Source organism: Trichoplusia ni, chromosome 4 (genome assembly GCF_003590095.1).
Source record: "Trichoplusia ni isolate ovarian cell line Hi5 chromosome 4, tn1, whole genome shotgun sequence".
NCBI lineage: Eukaryota > Metazoa > Arthropoda > Insecta > Lepidoptera > Noctuidae > Trichoplusia > Trichoplusia ni.
The window spans coordinates 16,281,260-16,299,344 of NC_039481.1; the positions used below are offsets into that span (position 1 = coordinate 16,281,260).

The following is an 18,085-nucleotide window of genomic DNA, read 5'->3' on the forward strand; positions in this document are numbered from 1 at the left end:
AAGAAGATGGATTTTGTTTAGATGCTACAATGCTAGATAGGAAAATACTTCGAACTTATAACAACGCTCTCGTTAAAAAGTATCCACTGGTTACCGCTTTATTCCGCACTATTTTCAAAATTACGATTTCAGTCCTTAGTAGGTTCTAAAGAGCGTACTAAGAATTATTGCCGATAATTTTTCAGACGTTGAACAGTTATAAATACCAGAAGAAACCTCTATTTCCAGATGTCGCAGTCTGAAACCGATATTGAACACAGTCTCCGCGAGGCTGTGACACTTCGATAACATACACCACATCTCGCGGGAGGCATTACTCTTTCACCAATAAATAGAGCTTCAACCTACATCAATATTTGTGTAATATACATTAAAGATGTTCTTCGTTATGTACTTCAGAGTTTTCTCAGAATAGGAACATTTTCCTCAGAAATGGACAGTTTTGTGTTTCATGGCTTTAGTAATGTTTTTAGTTCTGTTTAATACCTAAATACTTAGCGAAATATACTCATTTAAATCAAACTCTGTACTTTTTAGGGAAACCCGCAGCGTTTACTACTTCTAAACAATTAAAACAGAAGCCCTGCCAACATTTTTCCGCGTTGGCAGGTATTCCTAAGTAAACAGTTTGGAACAATCGTAATGGCGATTTTGGGCCGTGATGGGGCAGTTTTGGCGCACATCAGGTAGCGTCATTTGGCTCATCGTCAGGACAGCCTGCCAGCGGCAACAGGTCTAAGCTGCCTCCCGCTTTATGTAATCACCGGCTAATTTATAGATATCAACGTCAGCGACATTATTATGCTAATTGTGATTGCGAGTGAGATTGGGTTCCAAAACGGAAATCCCTAAACGGGCAAAGAGCCAGATTGAGGATCGAGAGACTAATTTGAGGGTTTAGAATAAGTACAGATGATGTACCATCTACGGAGAACAAATATTCAAATGTATATTTATATTGTCAAAATGAAATTATACAGCCGTAATCTAAATAAAATATCGTTCAAATAATATAAACTTTACGTTCGGCAAGTAAAGAAACGAGTAAACAGTGCCTATTTAACAAGAAAAATCAACAATCGTAACGTAATTTGTGAATTGCCAGATGAATATTGAGTTGTTATAGCATTAAATAAACCTTCTTGTTATTTTTATACTTTACATGGATTGTCATGACATAAACATGTTCAAGTAAAGTTTTACTTTTCGTTTAATTTTAAAATGGATTCCCCAAAATCAGAAAGGAGTACGTGGTTGAAAGAAGCGTTGATGACATGATGAGCTCAATCAAAACAACTTGGCTACACAGAGAAACATTTAATGAAGAGAAGGCTGTTGCCCAACAGAGGGGAATACAGCAGGATTGTAATAAATCAGCGAAGCGATCCCGTGACTCTGGCTAAAGCAGTAGAAGGGGCCCGGGCTGTTTTTAGTCGGTGGAAGTCCTACATATCCTCACGCCGTGCCCTCGACGTGGGTTGAAGTCATTAGCGTTTTACTCCGGAAAAAAAAATCTTGTAAAAAATGATAACAATTACCTTAAGAGCATCTTCGTGTGAGATCCCGGAGAAGGGCGTGCCGTTAACTTGCAGGATGGAGTCCCCGGGGCGCAGGCCAGCGCGCTCCGCCACCGAGCCCTCCTCCACTCTCGATATGTACACACCTACGCCTAAATATTATTACATTAACTAAAACTATACGCCTACATTACATCTAGCCAACGGAAAGTAAATGCAAAATTAAAACTTTCAAGAAAAAGCATTTCCTACTTAAAATATAAAATTTAACAATACGAGAGATATATTTTACAAACGCTATACCCTAATATCAGATTAAAAGGGAAATTATCTGCAATATCTTAACAATGGATACTAGTTCTTAAATGCAGCTTAATTATTATGAAATCAAAACACTTACCCAAGTCTATTTTCAACTCAAAAGTTACTTATTAATATTAATACTGACTTACTGACCTGTGAAATTAATTAGAAGAACTTAGACAATACTATAAAATATAACAAAGAAGATAAATACAGGAATCCCTTATTATCTTCCATAAAAAAAAACCTTAATCGTGTATTTCGTATGAATCAACAATTCTAAACCTAAATATTTGGCTTTCTGAATCCCAGTGCAAAAATCAAGATGTCTGGCAAAAAAATTACAGTTTATTTGCTTGAGCAAATCCTGATATGAAACTCGTATAATTTAAAAACGTGGCAACAATGTAACCTCCACAATGGAGGCTTTATGCTATATAAACCGAGGAGGATCTTATCTTGTCTTTGTGGTGGCTGGATATTAAAATGCCGTGTGCTTTTTAAAAACTCTTGTACAAAGACGCGAAAAGCGTCATCATTTTGATGCTGCGCTACGACTACACAAAAGTTGTTTAACTTTTACGTAAGCACTAACCATACTTTTTATACTGAATCGTAAATTAAGACGATAAGTTTTCAAATTTATTATTCAATTCATTTCTTTTACTTTATTGCCTTTCATAATTTTATCCACTTAACATTCTTTAACTTGAAATTCGGTATTTTAAAGACTTGTAATAATATTTTCAAATGTAGCCTTTTTCTTTTATTCGGAAAATACAGATAAACTATTTCGAACAAAGCCTTCAGAGTATGAACCGTAAGCCAGTCTTGAACGACTATTTCTGTATTTTGTCCGACAACGACGTCTGGAAACTTATTTACATTTTAAGTCGGTTTTACTCTTAAAAATAAAGTCGTTCCGCATTTCTGCTGGTACAACTTTGTGAATTACAAAAGTATTTTCTGGTACGACTGGAGATAATAGGCGTACTTTCTCGTGAGAGATTTTATACAATTTAAATTACCCTCGTCTGCCGCTTCTATCCGCTCGGATTTACGTTTAAAGTCGCCACAAGTTACCCACCCGACAGAACCCTTTTGCTGAACAATTACAGAAAACACGAGATTTATGAAGCTGAGTACTCAGTAGTAACACCTACGTTGTATGTGACGAAGTAGGCTGTCAATAAGGAAAATTGTTATGATACACACAATATGTATCGTGTGTTCTACAAATAGCGTGGGGTCATTGTTTAGGCTGACCGCTCTCGGCGCTATTTACATGCCTCCCACAAGCTCGTAATCGATAAGACAGCCTCGTCTGGTGTGGCTTACGGCTATCAGCTAACGATGCTTAATACATTTTCTCTATTACCGCGAGATTATAGTGGATTTATTAAATTGCAATCGTACCCTATTTTATTGTTAGTGTTTGTAGTACTTCGTAGCGTAATCATGATCGCGTGGGTTCTGAATTAAGATACTGATAGAAACTGATAAAATTATCCGTATATTCCTGTGTTTGAGTACTTTTGTAGGTAAAGCAAAAAAGCACTACTTCATTCGTTTTGACAACACATCGTACGTTGGTTTGTTAAATGGTGTTGTTAACCCTGGGTAAGCGAGAGTCTGAGAAAAATGATCTATTTTAAATCAGCTTTTTATAAAAAATGATGGAGGAAAGGATAAATAAATAAATTGCTCATACTCGCTAATCCAGGATCGAATGAACTTGTTAATTATAATAAAGAGGATGATTAAAAGGTTTACCCACCTGCCTCCTTGCCTCCCTTGACACAGATGCCGAAGCCGTGAGAGTCGGCGGGGTCCCGGCTCATGGTGACGGTGCGCGTGGCGGGCTCCGCCGGCGGCGGCGGCGCCCCGCCCGACGAGTACGGGCGCTCGCGCTCACCCCCGCGGTATATCGCCTGCGAAACATAAACACGTCAGTACCAATGTCCTAGTGCAGGCCCAGGATGCTAGCCACCGGCCACTTTTTGGACTGAGGACCTGTAAGTCGATCTAAGATAGACTCAAAAAGAAGAGGATACCGAGTGAAGTGTTAAGATTTCAAAACTTCAGAATTCAGACCTCTTCATAGAACTGTTAAAATACAGAAAATATTATATTCCTAATATTCTGACACGCCGCGCACAGTTTATTTGGGGTCCCCATTTAGTCCTATTGCATTCTGGCATCTTGGATGATTGTCCTAAGCCACTTACTGGTAGTTAAGCGAGTAGACAAAACAACATGAGGTTATTAAAGGTTTTCTCTGCTGTTCTTACATTTTTTAGAATCAGCATAAAACAAGAGTTTCAGTTCCGTTTATGATCAAAACAGTCTAGTTAGGCTGGTGGACAATCTATACTAAACATATTCAAAGGTTAGCAACTTAAAGTGCTAAAGGATAAACCGGTGAAAAATAGCCACTGCTGAAAATGAGAACCCGTTTATCTGAACGAAGCTTGTTTATTAAAAGGTCGCTGAATTATTGCTTCAAAACATTTTGGGTTTTAATGAGCAAACAGTATTTCCAATATTTTGTACATTGGCGTCAGTCGTTTTACCTAAAAACAATTATATTATACGCCTACCTTTAAAAACACAAATAGGTAACTTTATTTCGCTGACGTCGCCTTCCGTATTTATTAATTTTTCAGTGAGTGACGTGTTTCCTTGACATTACAACGTGACCTAGCATGTTTCGTGGTGTTTTCCACAATAATGTAGGTATAAAACATACTTACTGAATGCGTGTTTAGTGGGAATAGGAATAATAATACATTTTATACTTATAAAAAACAACCAAAAAATTTGGTCTGAATATGTAAATAATTTTTGAGTTTTGTGTAGGCAAAGGATTGTTTTCCTCAATATTGTTCTCGACGCAGCGTTCATAAGCAATAAAACGCGAACCCCTCTTTTACGTAAACAATGTTTCTGGAGGCGAACGTTTAACATCTCAAAGAAGTTGTAGAAGCCGGCTTCGGTGCGGCGGCGTAGCGCGCCTCCCCACGCCCGCGCCTCGCGCCTCGAGCTAGTATTACGACCGACAAATATTTTCATCGGATCTAGCCGGAGATTTACTTGGAAATAGTTGGGAACTATGCTCTCGCTTGCAATGTTCTTGCAACTCATATTTCGATGTTGCTTCCGTAAATATTTTAGTGATCTTTACTGTTCAAGTCTTGTGGAATAAAACTTTTGCGAGTTACACTACGAATACTAACTTGCTTGAAAATTCTTATTAATAAAGAAATATTAAGTTATTTCACTGAAGTATGTTTAATACTTAAATACGCGAAATAACTCGTCTCTGAATGACACGTCCCAGCAGCGGGATATATTCCATTTCATTTTAATTACACTTTGTTTACACCAACAAGTGCTTTCAAGCTGATACCGCCGGTGCTAGTCTAGCGGGAATCATTTAGCTCATCCAACTTCACAGCAAAATACGTTACACTTTCCAACAGTGATTAACTACTTGGTTTCAGTTAGCGTCTAACTAACCCTAATTGATTTGTACAAAGAGTTTACCAACAGCTATTATTGCACCTAAGTTTCTTACTCCGGTGGAACAAATCCAATTAGTTTGCCTGTTTTTCATCTCAAATAGAGGTCCAATTTAGAATAGAAAAGTTATGCAGTGTCAGAGTTTTTAGCTATCGATTAGTTATTAAAAGTAGTACGTAGACTAAAACAGCATCGTTAATGATTTATTGATGTAGGTCAGTGGTATTTTCCTAATATGACGTAGTCTCCATAATTTACATTATCTTCTTTAAAATTACATCTTCTTACTATCGTGTATCCTCTCTATATGTATGTACCTACTACGAAATTTTTAAACTTTCATACTTGATTTACTATTTACCTCATTATTCTCAGGTGAATCCAATTTGGTACTTCTTTAAGATAAACGTAATCACATAACCACTGAACACCGAATAACATTACGCACAACTTTAGTACTATTCAAGCACACATTTTGGATATATTTTTGCCTTACACACAAAAGTAAAGGAAATTAAAAAACTCTTGAAAATGATTTCCAAACTTCTTGTTCGTTCTTGTCTTCTTGCTGGCTCTATACAAAAACCTCTGCCTTCAAAAACGACTAAAAAAGTTTTTTGACTAAACAATTTTCAATTTTCTCTTGACTAACCACTTTAGTAACATAGAAATTAGACCGTCGTCGGCCCAGCCGCGGTTCACAAATTGAAATATTTAGCTTGACTTCGTCGAAAAAGTGTAATTGGGTCAAACGATACGACACCACCCTAACGATTTTACGATACGAAATTACGATTCATTTTCAAATGCTCGAAAAAAAATGCTAAATATTTTACACTGTAAATACAGTGTAATCTGAACTGGCTCCTAACGTCAACTGAATGACGAAGACAGCCGCGACCAACCGTTGACCATGACACCATAAGTTTTGTGTGGACACGCCTACACTACCCAATAACAATAAATTTTAGTTTCAATCTAAGTTTATACCATATTTAAGTGAACCTCAAAGATAAAACAAATTGTATCAACAATGTATCCCCAATTATGAAGCAGGATTCCGATAATTTATTAGGCAGCGTCCTATGTAAACGTGCGGATAAAGCAAAATCCATTCATTTCTGTGTAGTCATGTCCACATTGTGGGCACCTAAACGGTCGCCGCTGTGGTCATGAATAAAGTAGTGGTATCGACTGGCGAGTGCGGCCTCACCCAGGAATAATTTACACACATGACACCCCCGACCCTCCGCGTTTGCCTCATATTTAGCTATTTTTGGAATTCTCACCTACTGACATCCTTGACGATTCTACTATTGATTCAATAATTACTGCACCGCGATTTCAACAGCTGTGGAAATTCAAGGTTTCCTTACCAAGAATTCAAAAGGTATCTTCCAAATTTTTGTGGAAACCAACAAATTATAATTGAATATTTAATACATTAAGTAACCATGTGCAAGTTAAACAATGTGAGTTAACATAAAGTGAACGTAAAGTTTCTTAAATTAACCTAAATTTCTGCAGGGCGCTGTTACAGCGTAATTTAGTACGCTCTCCGGTGAGATGGCAGCATCTAAATAATGCAATTAGTGTTGCATTAGGGAGCACTTACATGATGCGTAGTGCTACTGGGGCTGCTGGCGGGCGAGTGCCTGCGGGCAGGCAGGGGCGCGGGCAGCGGCGCGGGGGGGTGCGACGGCGGCAGCGCCTTGCCCAGCGCCGCGGCGCCGCCCTGCCCAAACAAGCGCAGCACCTGCTCCGGCGAGATCGGCCGCTTCTTGCCGTTCGCCGCGCTCAGGTGATTCGTGCTGTTCCGCAAGCTCGTCGCTCCGGCTACAAAAATACTGTGCTTTAAGCTAATTTGTGGGATATTATGCTTATTGAATACATATTTAATTGTAAGCCGTAGACTTCCCAATACTATTTTTTTTTCCTTTATAAAATAAGCCAATTCATAATCAATTAGAGATTAATTAAAGATTCAAGAACTTGAGATTATCTGAACTCTGCTTTTTTAATTCGTTCTCGTGAATTATTTAACGAAGTGTGCGTTGAATAATTTAATACCAGATAAGGTAGGATAACTCAAGATGTCCTTATTTTTTTTGCGTCATAACTTTTACCAGCGGGATTTTTCGGAGCTCAGAGATTTCTTAAAAGATTCCTGTAATCTTAAAATTTATATTTCTATAAGCAAAGTAAACGTTTGTTTGATCACCTGCACTATTCGCAATAGTAGTGGAGCCGAGGTAGGGAGCTCGGGACAGCTTCCCCGCGTAGTGGTGCGAGTAGGAGGAGTGGTGGCCATGCGAGGAGGCCGGCCGCTCCACGATGGTGTACGAGGTGCCCGGCGGCGAGTAGTACACGCCGCCGCGCGCGCGTCCCCGCGCATCCTCCGCCTCGTAGCTCGTGTGCCGGTTATCCTGCAACCACCGGTTGCATCACTAACTGCTGTTACACTTAGATCCTATTTCTCAAAAGAATTAGCTTATCAATTTAATGGAACCCGTAATTGTAGTAGAACTGATGATATCAGTGAAAATAACCTAATACCTTTATAAAGGTGCTACCTTTATACAAGTACATGCAAATCACGATCTGAATTCAAGACTGTTCTTGCTACTACACTTTTTTAGTCGTTAAAGTTTCAAGTGTCGACTGCAATTTTATAACTAATTTAACGCTAGAGTGCACGAAACAGTGGTATTTGAATAGAAAATTATGGCAACGAGCCAAGAATTTCCGTGGGATCCGAACAATTAGCTCAATCGGCAGACAGTACCTATTATTGTGGTGAATCAAATCATAGCGCAAGAATACTAGCTTGCAAGTTGGCATGATTAATAGCAATCAACAATAATAGTTTATTATCTACTAACCCCATTATTATCAAGGTTAAGAAAGGATTGAAATAGTTCAACATTCATTTAGTTAATTCAAATGTTTCGGTTTTACATTTCGTCTTTTAACAATCAGAACTTAATAGATACATGAATCGAAATGTCGAAATGTACGACAATGGTTCTTGTCTAGGGCTTCAAAGAGGTTAGAGGAAGAGTTTTTGCTTTGGAGTCCCAATGTAAAATGGTGAGTCCTCTTTGACTTTGACGTCTTTCTTCCTTTGCCTACCTGGTGGCTCCGGGAGTGTCTGGCGAGGTGGTGCGCGGGCGGGTGCTGCGGCGTGGCGGAGCGCGTCCAGCCGTAGCCCTGGTTGTAGGGCGGCGGCCAGCGCGCGCCGAACTCGGCCAGCTCCGAGCCCTCGCCCGCCTCCCCCGACCTCATGCCGGGGGTCACGATGCTATCTGACACAAACAAATACAATAATGTATTATTAATCTGAACATTTTTTGTTTTCTATTGTTGAAGAATACGTTTTGGTATTGTCAAAATATTTTTGGTATTTGAATTTATAATAGAACAAAAATAACATGTTCCCTTAAAACGCGAAATAACATAGAACAAATTGTCCTGGAAAATCCACATCAAGAATTAACCTACTGTTATATAAACAGGAATTGGGACAACTTTCTCAGAGCATACAAAAAAGGGGTTGGGAACATAATTCTTGGTTTAAGCGGCTCTGTACCCACTAGGTAATTTAGCGAAGGAAGTCGTGAGCGTAACACCTGGGTGCGGTTCAATTTATGGGAACTTTGACTTGGGCTTCGATCGTGAACCACGACGTACATTGGTCATGGACACTGTTTCATTCATTCGTTCTATTCAATTACTTACTAACCGTTGCCAAGAGCGGCTGCACTTTCCATGTATATATTTTAGTGTGGACCTATATGGAGAAGCAGAAGTGGAGGAGTATTATATATTATGACGCGGCTTAGCTCAGTATAGTTTTGACAAAAATAGTCAAAGAGCCTCGCTTAGGAAAACGAACAGCATAAAACCGTATGCTAAGAAAAATTCACACATCCATAAACCGATACCAAATTAATCTACCCTGAAGCAGAATATGTTTCATCTTACATGAACTTCAGTATATCGTGTACGTTGTTATGGACTGTCATAAAGTCTGTAATGAGGGCTTAAGCCAAAACAAGCTTCCGACCATTGGGCGTGACGTCCGGGACACAGGACGACGTCCGGTCACCTTAGCCCCTTTGTGTATCCGCTTGTTTACACGACGATGTATATACGCTATTAACTTTACTGTATCAATTATATTCCCCTTCCAAATTACTACGAAAAAAGTATCACTTTAGATTTATAGCTATTGATTTAGAAACAATCCTATTTTTTTACAGGAGACTGTTCGGATATAACCTGATAAATGCGAGAGCCCAAAGACACTGATTTATGTAGGTGTCTGTGACCGCATTACTGCCGTTTATTAAGGTGAGTAAGGCATTAATTATTAGGGTCCCGGTATCAAGTCAATTTACTTTAACAAAGTCGTTTCCTCCTTGTTGTTATCTCCTTTAATAAGGGCAAAATTGTTATATTACGAACTATATATAGTTACATATTATTACTTACAAATTACATCACGTATATACGATAGTTGAAAACCCATTCGTAGATATTTAAATTATTTATATTTAAGTTTCTTTCTACGAGAAAGACTGATTTAAGTATTACTTATTTCATATCTAACCCTTGATTAGGCAACATAGTTTTAAATGAATACCTTAAACACTGATTGCCTAGCATTTAACTGAACTTTGCTACAAATAACTTGAGTAAGGAATTCTCAGTTTTCTGAGAATCGAGCAAAATCATCATCCATAATAAGAAACCTAACCTAAATCTTCTTAACTCAAGTCATAAATCCGGGCAACAGTTGACAACATTAAACCAAGTCTTAAATATTATTGAAAGAAATTTGCCAAACGGATCCAATTTACTAGTGATAATTTATCTCGCCAAGTTTAGGGGATGGACGGCTGAGTCCCTGGCTGGGCGCCAACCCGCGCCCCACCACACGACTGACTCGCTCCTACGAGTTTATATCACTTTTACGTTGTGCCACTTCATGTCTTATACATTTTTACTACAGCTAAAATATTTAAATGCACCTAGGGAATAGAATTTGTAAGGTTATTGGCCTTTGTAACGAAGAATTCGCTTATTGTCAAAATTTAACTTTTGTTTCGGGAATTCAAGACCGTTTGTGAAACTAGCTTTTACCGTCTGATTTCACTAACAAACCGTTGACCAAGTCCGCAGTTGTATATATCTCAATAAAAGCGTAAGTAGGTATAGTGAGTATGCTTATCTGAGTATATCTGGTTTAACAACTTGGATATAAAAATCTTTAACACCTGTTAAGAGAATACGCGGCCGTAAAATGTGTATCTTTTTAAGTCCATTATTCTTTTACTCTTCTGGGAATTAATACCTGCTCTTGTAAATTTAATTTTACAGTTGCTCGGAAACAGCATTATTTATTTTTCATTTCCTACTTGCGAAAGATATTTCAGCGTATTTACTCTTATTTCATCAAACGGGCAAACTTTTCAAGTCAGAGTTTATGATTTAAACAAAAACTTCTGATTTAACAATAATTTAACTAGGTACATTGTTTTCTAGGGAATTTAATAACAAAATAAACACTTTTTAACATTAGTCATTTAGTTTTTACAGTTTTTCTCTAACATTTTGTAGTAAATTCACATAATTACTGGCAAAATAGATCAAACAAAACACGATACCCAAACACTTTGTGACAATGATAATCTTCTTGCAATCCTATTCCCGATATTGCATTCAGAATTTCAATTCCATGTCGTGTTCAGATCCGATGACACGTCTAATACTAAGCCAGCAATGCCTTGGGAATGAGAAGCGGTGTCGACCTGCACACTAATAACATCTTACTGCAATGAGCGAGCCTGACCCCGCTCACGAAGCTCCTGATTACCACAATATCTCTCTTGGGATGGTGACTGTCGGAAAATAGAACAAACTGGAGTAGAAAATGTTTTTATTTACTAATAAAAATGTATCCTAAACAAACCAAATATATATAACAACATATTTAACTTTATTTATTTATTTTATTTTACATATTTAATTAGAGAATTTCTAGACAACCACAGACCACTTTGAATACCATTTAGTAAACAAATAATCAAAAAGGTAAATAACAGATCAATATTTGTGAATGTGAATAGATTCTACAATACGACGGAAAGCACCAAAACAGAAAAAACTGAGCTTTAAGCCATCACAGAATGTCGAAATGAGCGCCTAATGGTCCCGAAATAATTCTAAAAATGGTTCCATTGAGGGTACCCTCATAACCGCTAAACGGGAGAACGTTGTTCTTGACACGTTAATGGCATACAGCACAGTCAAGTACAAAGTCTGTAAAATGCTATTTAAAGAGAGTTCAGTGACCACAGCTTGCTTTTCAAAGGGTGCAGAATAAACAGCCCATCTCACGATATATTTATTACAAATTCTGTTTTTTTTTTCTGAAAGCTGTAAAACCAGCCCACCCAAACTAATACTCAAAATGCAAGTAGCTTTCAATATTACCTGCATATTACGACCTAGAAGATGTTTTCACAGCAATAAATTTGAACGAGCCACTGGCTTGGAAAACAAGCGTGCCAGCGACAACCAAATGGAAAATTTGCCTACAAACCGCCTCGAGGTGCCAGTGAACTGAGCGGCTATTGGACAGTATTCACCGCTAAATTATTCTGTTGTTTTCACACAGTGGAGATTTATAGACCACGTAAAAAATACTGCATGAGAAATGACAATAGCCAATAGATTCTCGACGAGTCAGCATCGATCAGGATTGCCTTAGTATGCGTGATACTATCGTATGAATCGAGAACACCACCACAAGGACAAAGTCTTTCGCATTAGAAGAAAGATTAACTTAAACACCGATTTGTTTGCCTAAAAACCGACCAAAGTACGAGTACAAGCAAGACGTCCATATAAACAGTAAATAAATCTTTGCAACAAAAAATTATCACCCATCAAAATTACGACCTCACAATGGCAACAGTCATCATTGACGAAAATTTATACAGCCTGGTCACAGACGAACTTAAATCAGAGGCTTAGTAATAGGACTTCATTTTTATCATCTGGTTACGGAAATACGCTAGGAAACTTCCACTTGGCAAGAAATGAGAAAACCATTATTTTATAATAGCCAGTTACTTGTGGCACTCAATGGTGAATAAATGACGACTTGAGTACGTTTAACGTGACGCATCTTGAATTGATATGCAAGTGTATTTTCATTACATAATAGGAAACTTGCGGAAGGCGGAGGTACGGGTGTTGTGGTGTGGCGAAACTTGGGGGGGGGGTTATCCAGCAGTAAACCTCAATAAATCTGAATTTATTGTTTGATCGAATAGAAAACAAGTACGATATTAAATTGTTACAGGTGAATATTGAAGTAAGTGATTAACTTTATCTAATTTTCCTCGTGATCTGTCCTGTGTAACTAGTATCTGATTGGTAAAGTTGAATTTAATAAATTGACTGTGTTAATTGAAAGAACTCGATAAAAATTAAGGCTATTCTATACTTTAACCAGATAATTCTGGGTTTCATAAAGTTTTAAAAGCTTTGTAGTTTTGAATTATATGTATAAAATTACTGGACAAAATTCCCACCATTCATTTATTTCTACCTAGCTATTTGACCACACAAAAAAATAAAAGAAAATAGCTCTCTCGGAAGGATCTCGTATCCTTTAGTAAAGCAACGTTACATAAAACCTGTAAAAGAAATCTGATATTACCTACTTAACTCTTTATTCTATTTTTATGTCAGGGAAAGCATTTATGTTTCCTCAATAAAACCTCAAAACGATTTAAGCATCTTATCCGTTTACTAACAGCAAGTAACGGTGTTTTTATAGAACAAAACAATATACTTAAAATACAAAGCTTATGGAGGGCATTTATGACGTCACGGGAGCGAGCTGGTGAAGGGTGCGGGGGCAAGGAGGGGAGCAGGGGTTCAAGGGCGCAAATGTAGGTCAATGGGACACGGACGAAGTTGGCTACCGGATTTACTACGTACACTGGCTCACGGACGAGTTGCTTCCCTATTGGTTCTGTCATACTATTGCATTGTTACATAATTATTATTGTTTATCCTTATTGTTTGACTGAGAATACGCAAATATTTGCTGATTGCTGCTTCATCTATTTATACGTTTGTTTGCCTCATTTAATTTTGTATCTCTTCTAGGATGTCTAACATTAATGATTGAATTTGGAAAACAAGATACTTTGTAATTTGTAGTATTGTAATTACTTCCGTTGCTGACAATTTTTAACAATGCAAACGACGCAAGACGAGCCTTAATTATGAAAGAAATTAAGTTTTGGAATTTTCGTCATAGTAACTAACGGAATCGACAATCGTAGCAAAAAGTAGCCTAATGTGCTTTTTCGGGCTTCAAACTTACCGTAATTACTTTACCAAGTGTCGTTCAGTCGGCGGTTATGCAAAGCAGAGGGACGGTCACCCTTACTAGTTACTTTCACTTCTTATATTTTTTAAAGTAAACACAAAATCTAACAACGAATATATCGCTTTACTCTAAACTTGAATGGTACTAAACTTAATTAAAAGTATCTTAATATTTTTAAACCTACACGGAAAAAGAACTTATATTTTTCGGCCAGCAGCTTTGATTACTTCGTTATAAATGCCTGTCAAATTATTACTGAGACACCGGCTGCGGTGTTTCAGTGACTCGCTTGACATTTCATGATCACACTCCCTTAATTTATTACTGCCTAAAGATGGTATCTTATGTAATAATTTCCAAAGGTGTTTATAGTGCTGCGTCAAACTGTTCCTCTCTCTTAAACAAGCCCAAACAGTTATTCCTCAATATTTTGATAAGCGCGTTTTCATTTATCCAACCATCGAAGCAAGGAGGTTTATGGTAAACAGACAATACATTACAATTTTAAGTATAAAGAAATTTTGTATTACAGTTCTACTCGAGTCGACTCACAGTTTCAGTCCAACAAAAGTTGCACATCGATTTCTACGTCTTAAAATCATAAAAGCTTAAATAAAACTTTCAGATTTTATGGAAAGAGCTCTAGCTCCACTTTATTTCGGCTGCCGATTTCATGTCAAATCATACTTATTAAAGTGCGTTTATTTTTTAAATAAGTTACATACCTATGTGCTTTATTTGGAACTGTTTAATCTTATGCCCAATTATATCAATCAGGGTTTATAAAATGAAAGGGAACATTAATGCACGCTCCAGTCGAGTTTACAGGAGTTATCCGGTTCACCGAACAATCTGTAAATATTTTCCACCTGGCCGACATCTGGCTGTAACCCGACACATCAAAAGACTCATTCAATTATATCAAGAAAGGTCCATTGTTACTACCCGAAAAAGACAAGCTTAGAAAACAAAAGAACGTGTTCCCAAATATGAACGACATCCTATTCAAACATAAATTCAAATCGTTTTAGAATAACCAAAATACCGCCTAATTAACCATGTTATTTTTTCAGCAGGCACTTTTAACGTAGAATTTTCGTTAAAGGTCTAATCGACGCGTGCTCTTCCGGTGGCGTGTACGATTACTTTCACAAAACAGTTATTATTTAACAGGAAAGCAGGCGACCCGACGTTTTCATGCGATTTTACTAGTTATAATAAAGCTGACGAAACACGAAGCTCACTAAAGGACTGTGAACCGCTGAAATATATTCAAATCAACAGTTTAGTATTCAATGAGTCGGCACCGTCAAACATTCCACACCATTATTGGGTACATAATACTCGAACAATACCAGTAATACTATATTCCAGACGAGCTGAGAAACTTTACTACTTATTAGGAATTTTATTCTTTTACTAGCTATTGCCCGCGACTTCGTCCCCCTGGATAGAAGATATAAGTTATGATTTATACCTGCACTATTTTTTTCACATTTTCCATTGTATCTTCGCTCCTATTAGTCGCATCGTGATGGTTTATAGCCGAAAGCCTTCCTCGATGAATGGTCTATTCAACACAAAAAGAATTTTTCAATTTGGAGCAATAGTTCCTGAGATTACCGCGTTCAAACAAACAAGCAAACAAACTCTTCAGCTTTATATATTAGTAAGTATATATAGATAAGCACACAACGCACGATGCTGAAATTTTAACGTTTGTGTCATAAAACAAAATTTAACTATTTTAATATCATACCAAATAAAAACTCATTTCAAAACTAATCTAATGAAATAATCATTCCACTACTAATACATTTTAAACCAATGAGTAAAAACGGAACACTATTACCGAGGTATAGATGTCTGTCCGTCTGTCCATCCCACGGTCCATCTGTCCGTTACAATGCTGTCACTAACAATAAAGTTTAAACGGATTGTTTTTCTTATTTTCTTTATCCCATTTCTGCGTATTCGCAGCGACAGTTTTTCATAAAAAAAAAATCGACGTGAATATTAGTTTTACTTTTAAAGGTTCACTTTCTTAAGAACTAGGTAGCCTTGCAATCAGATGAGAAGCCTTTTATAACGAAACTGTTTGGATATTTATAGTTCCAAGGCTTAAAATATTTCCTCACAACAAACCCGCTGCTTTCATCTGCATTTAAGATGAAGTAATAATTTCGAAATCCTAGAATATAAACTTAATATTGTACACGCTCCGAGCAAGTAACAAATAAAACGGGTAGAAAATTAATATCAGTTGTATACCGAATGGTACTGGTAGTAAACCCTCGTAATTTATTGGGTACTATTATAGGCTAACACTAAACTGATATTAAGCATTCATATAGGATGAAGAACACTTACATAACTTGTGCATGCATTTTAGTGCTAAGTGCGCTGAAATAATTAACAGAATGACAATTGATATTCAAATCCAAAGATAGCCTGCTTAAATAATGTAAAAGTCAATCACAACACAGACTTAAAAACTTCATGGTTTAGACCTCTATCGACAACATGTCAAATATAATTGGAGAAGTCAGTAAGACAAAGACCATTCCTATAAATAGCAACATGTTCAATTGATTTCACGTGTCAAACGTATTCCAAACCGACTGTAATTGCTGCATCAAAAGGTTACGTCATTTAAAGCTGTAAACAAAAAGCCGATCGCTATAAATAGTCCTTTACCCATATTCACATCCGAATCGGAAAGTCCGTTAGCATACAAATGGACTAATTTGTTTTCAGTCGGTGAATCGAAATTGTTCGAATATAATTGAACAATTTTGTTTGACGAAGGTAGGAAGCGAAACAGCTTGCAACATTTTAGCGTAAAATAGTTTTTATTACCATAGCATTGTATTTTATACGATTGTCCTATTACACAATTATTCTGTTACTTTTGTAGGGACCTAAATAGGTCAATGTAGGTCAACTTCAAAGTAAGATGCAAATAACTTTTTGTATTTAAACATTTACAACGTGCTTTATCATATCATAAAACGATTTGGCTTCTCAAAGCTTGATAGTGGGTTCTAAAACAATAGAGTTCTCGACGTTTTTTGTAACAATATATTCGTATGTGTGTAAACAGTTAATGCCTTCAATTTAGTTCACCGGGAAAGGGTTAAAAAAACTACTCGTAGCTCTCAATAAAAACTGGGACGAGAGTGAGCGGAAACTGACAGCGGGCGAGTGAAGTTGAGCTGGAATTTCCTTTAGACGTGCAACCATTGTCTGCACGCGTTAAATGCTTCACCGTACACATTCGTTAAGAGGTCGCAGTAACACCGCAGATCATTTTATACGCTATTTTTTACGCTTCAATGATTGATGTACGGTTTACGAGACTCTTGTGCGAGAGATTCCGTTCTGCGCTGTGTTGTACTCTATCACGCTTCCACAACTGCAATGATAGTGCTTTAAGTAGCAGAGGTTGGCAACCATGCCTGGTTTAAGAGCTATGAGCTCTCAGTAGAAGTGGGAAACCCATTTGAAAACTATATAGGTATTCCCCTGTCACCTCAAACGTAGGTAAGGCTATACGACATTTGATTAAACTTCCAATTTCCTTTACTATTGACTGGCAAGTTGATTAGTCATGCAATGGAAGTAACGAAGTAAAACCTTTTTAGCTAACTAATGTAACAGACAGCTCTTAACATCGGTTTCAATATGATCGTAAAAAAGCATTACTTAGCTTTTGCATGACTATAAAACCTTTTACCAAAATGCAAAACAAATTATTTTCCTACGTTTTTGAACACTTTCGATTCCCTTCACGTCATCAATTTTGAATAAACAGTTTGTCTGGATACATTGTGTGCTATGGGGTATATTTTAATATACATGTCATTTTTACTGAACGAACCAGCGGATAAAAGACGGACGATGTTTGTTTTCCCTTTGAAGCGTCAAGAACGGCACTCCAAAAGGCAAGGGAACATGGATGGTTTTTAATTCAAACTGAATGTAGGTTATTGTTGGTTTTATAGTAAGCACAAAGGCTTTATTTCAAACGAGCGTGTTGCCCGTGATTTACGACCCTAAGCCCTCTACAGTAATGCTATTGTTTATTCAATTAGATGCGCGTTTAAGGTTTAAACAACACTCATTGTCGGACTAGACGTGACTACATTATCTTGCTTCTGTTTCAGCCTTAAAATATACTCGAGTTGGCTTAGTTTACCGGTGTTTCTACTCTGTTTAGTTATATACATTTTACATGAGTGTACAACCAAATAGCTTGGATAACATAACTCTTTTATTATTTACAACTGTTGCTTACGGTTTTGCCTCGTATGGATTTTGTAATATAAAA

At 37.2% G+C, this 18,085-nt stretch overlaps 1 protein-coding gene across 1 annotated transcript in view; it reads right to left on the reverse strand.

Moving 5' to 3' along the window:
• The window catches only part of LOC113493145 (whirlin), a 71,261-nt gene that overhangs the window by 46,725 nt on the left and 6,451 nt on the right, over window positions 1-18,085 (reverse strand). The window contains exons 2-6 of the mRNA XM_026870968.1: window positions 8,475-8,647; window positions 7,564-7,768; window positions 6,958-7,178; window positions 3,598-3,760; window positions 1,539-1,669 (exon numbers count right to left, since the gene is read on the reverse strand). Coding sequence (XP_026726769.1) covers window positions 1,539-1,669; window positions 3,598-3,760; window positions 6,958-7,178; window positions 7,564-7,768; window positions 8,475-8,627 — 873 coding nt within the window. The 5' untranslated portion in view covers window positions 8,628-8,647. The remainder of the gene's footprint in view (window positions 1-1,538; window positions 1,670-3,597; window positions 3,761-6,957; window positions 7,179-7,563; window positions 7,769-8,474; window positions 8,648-18,085) is intronic.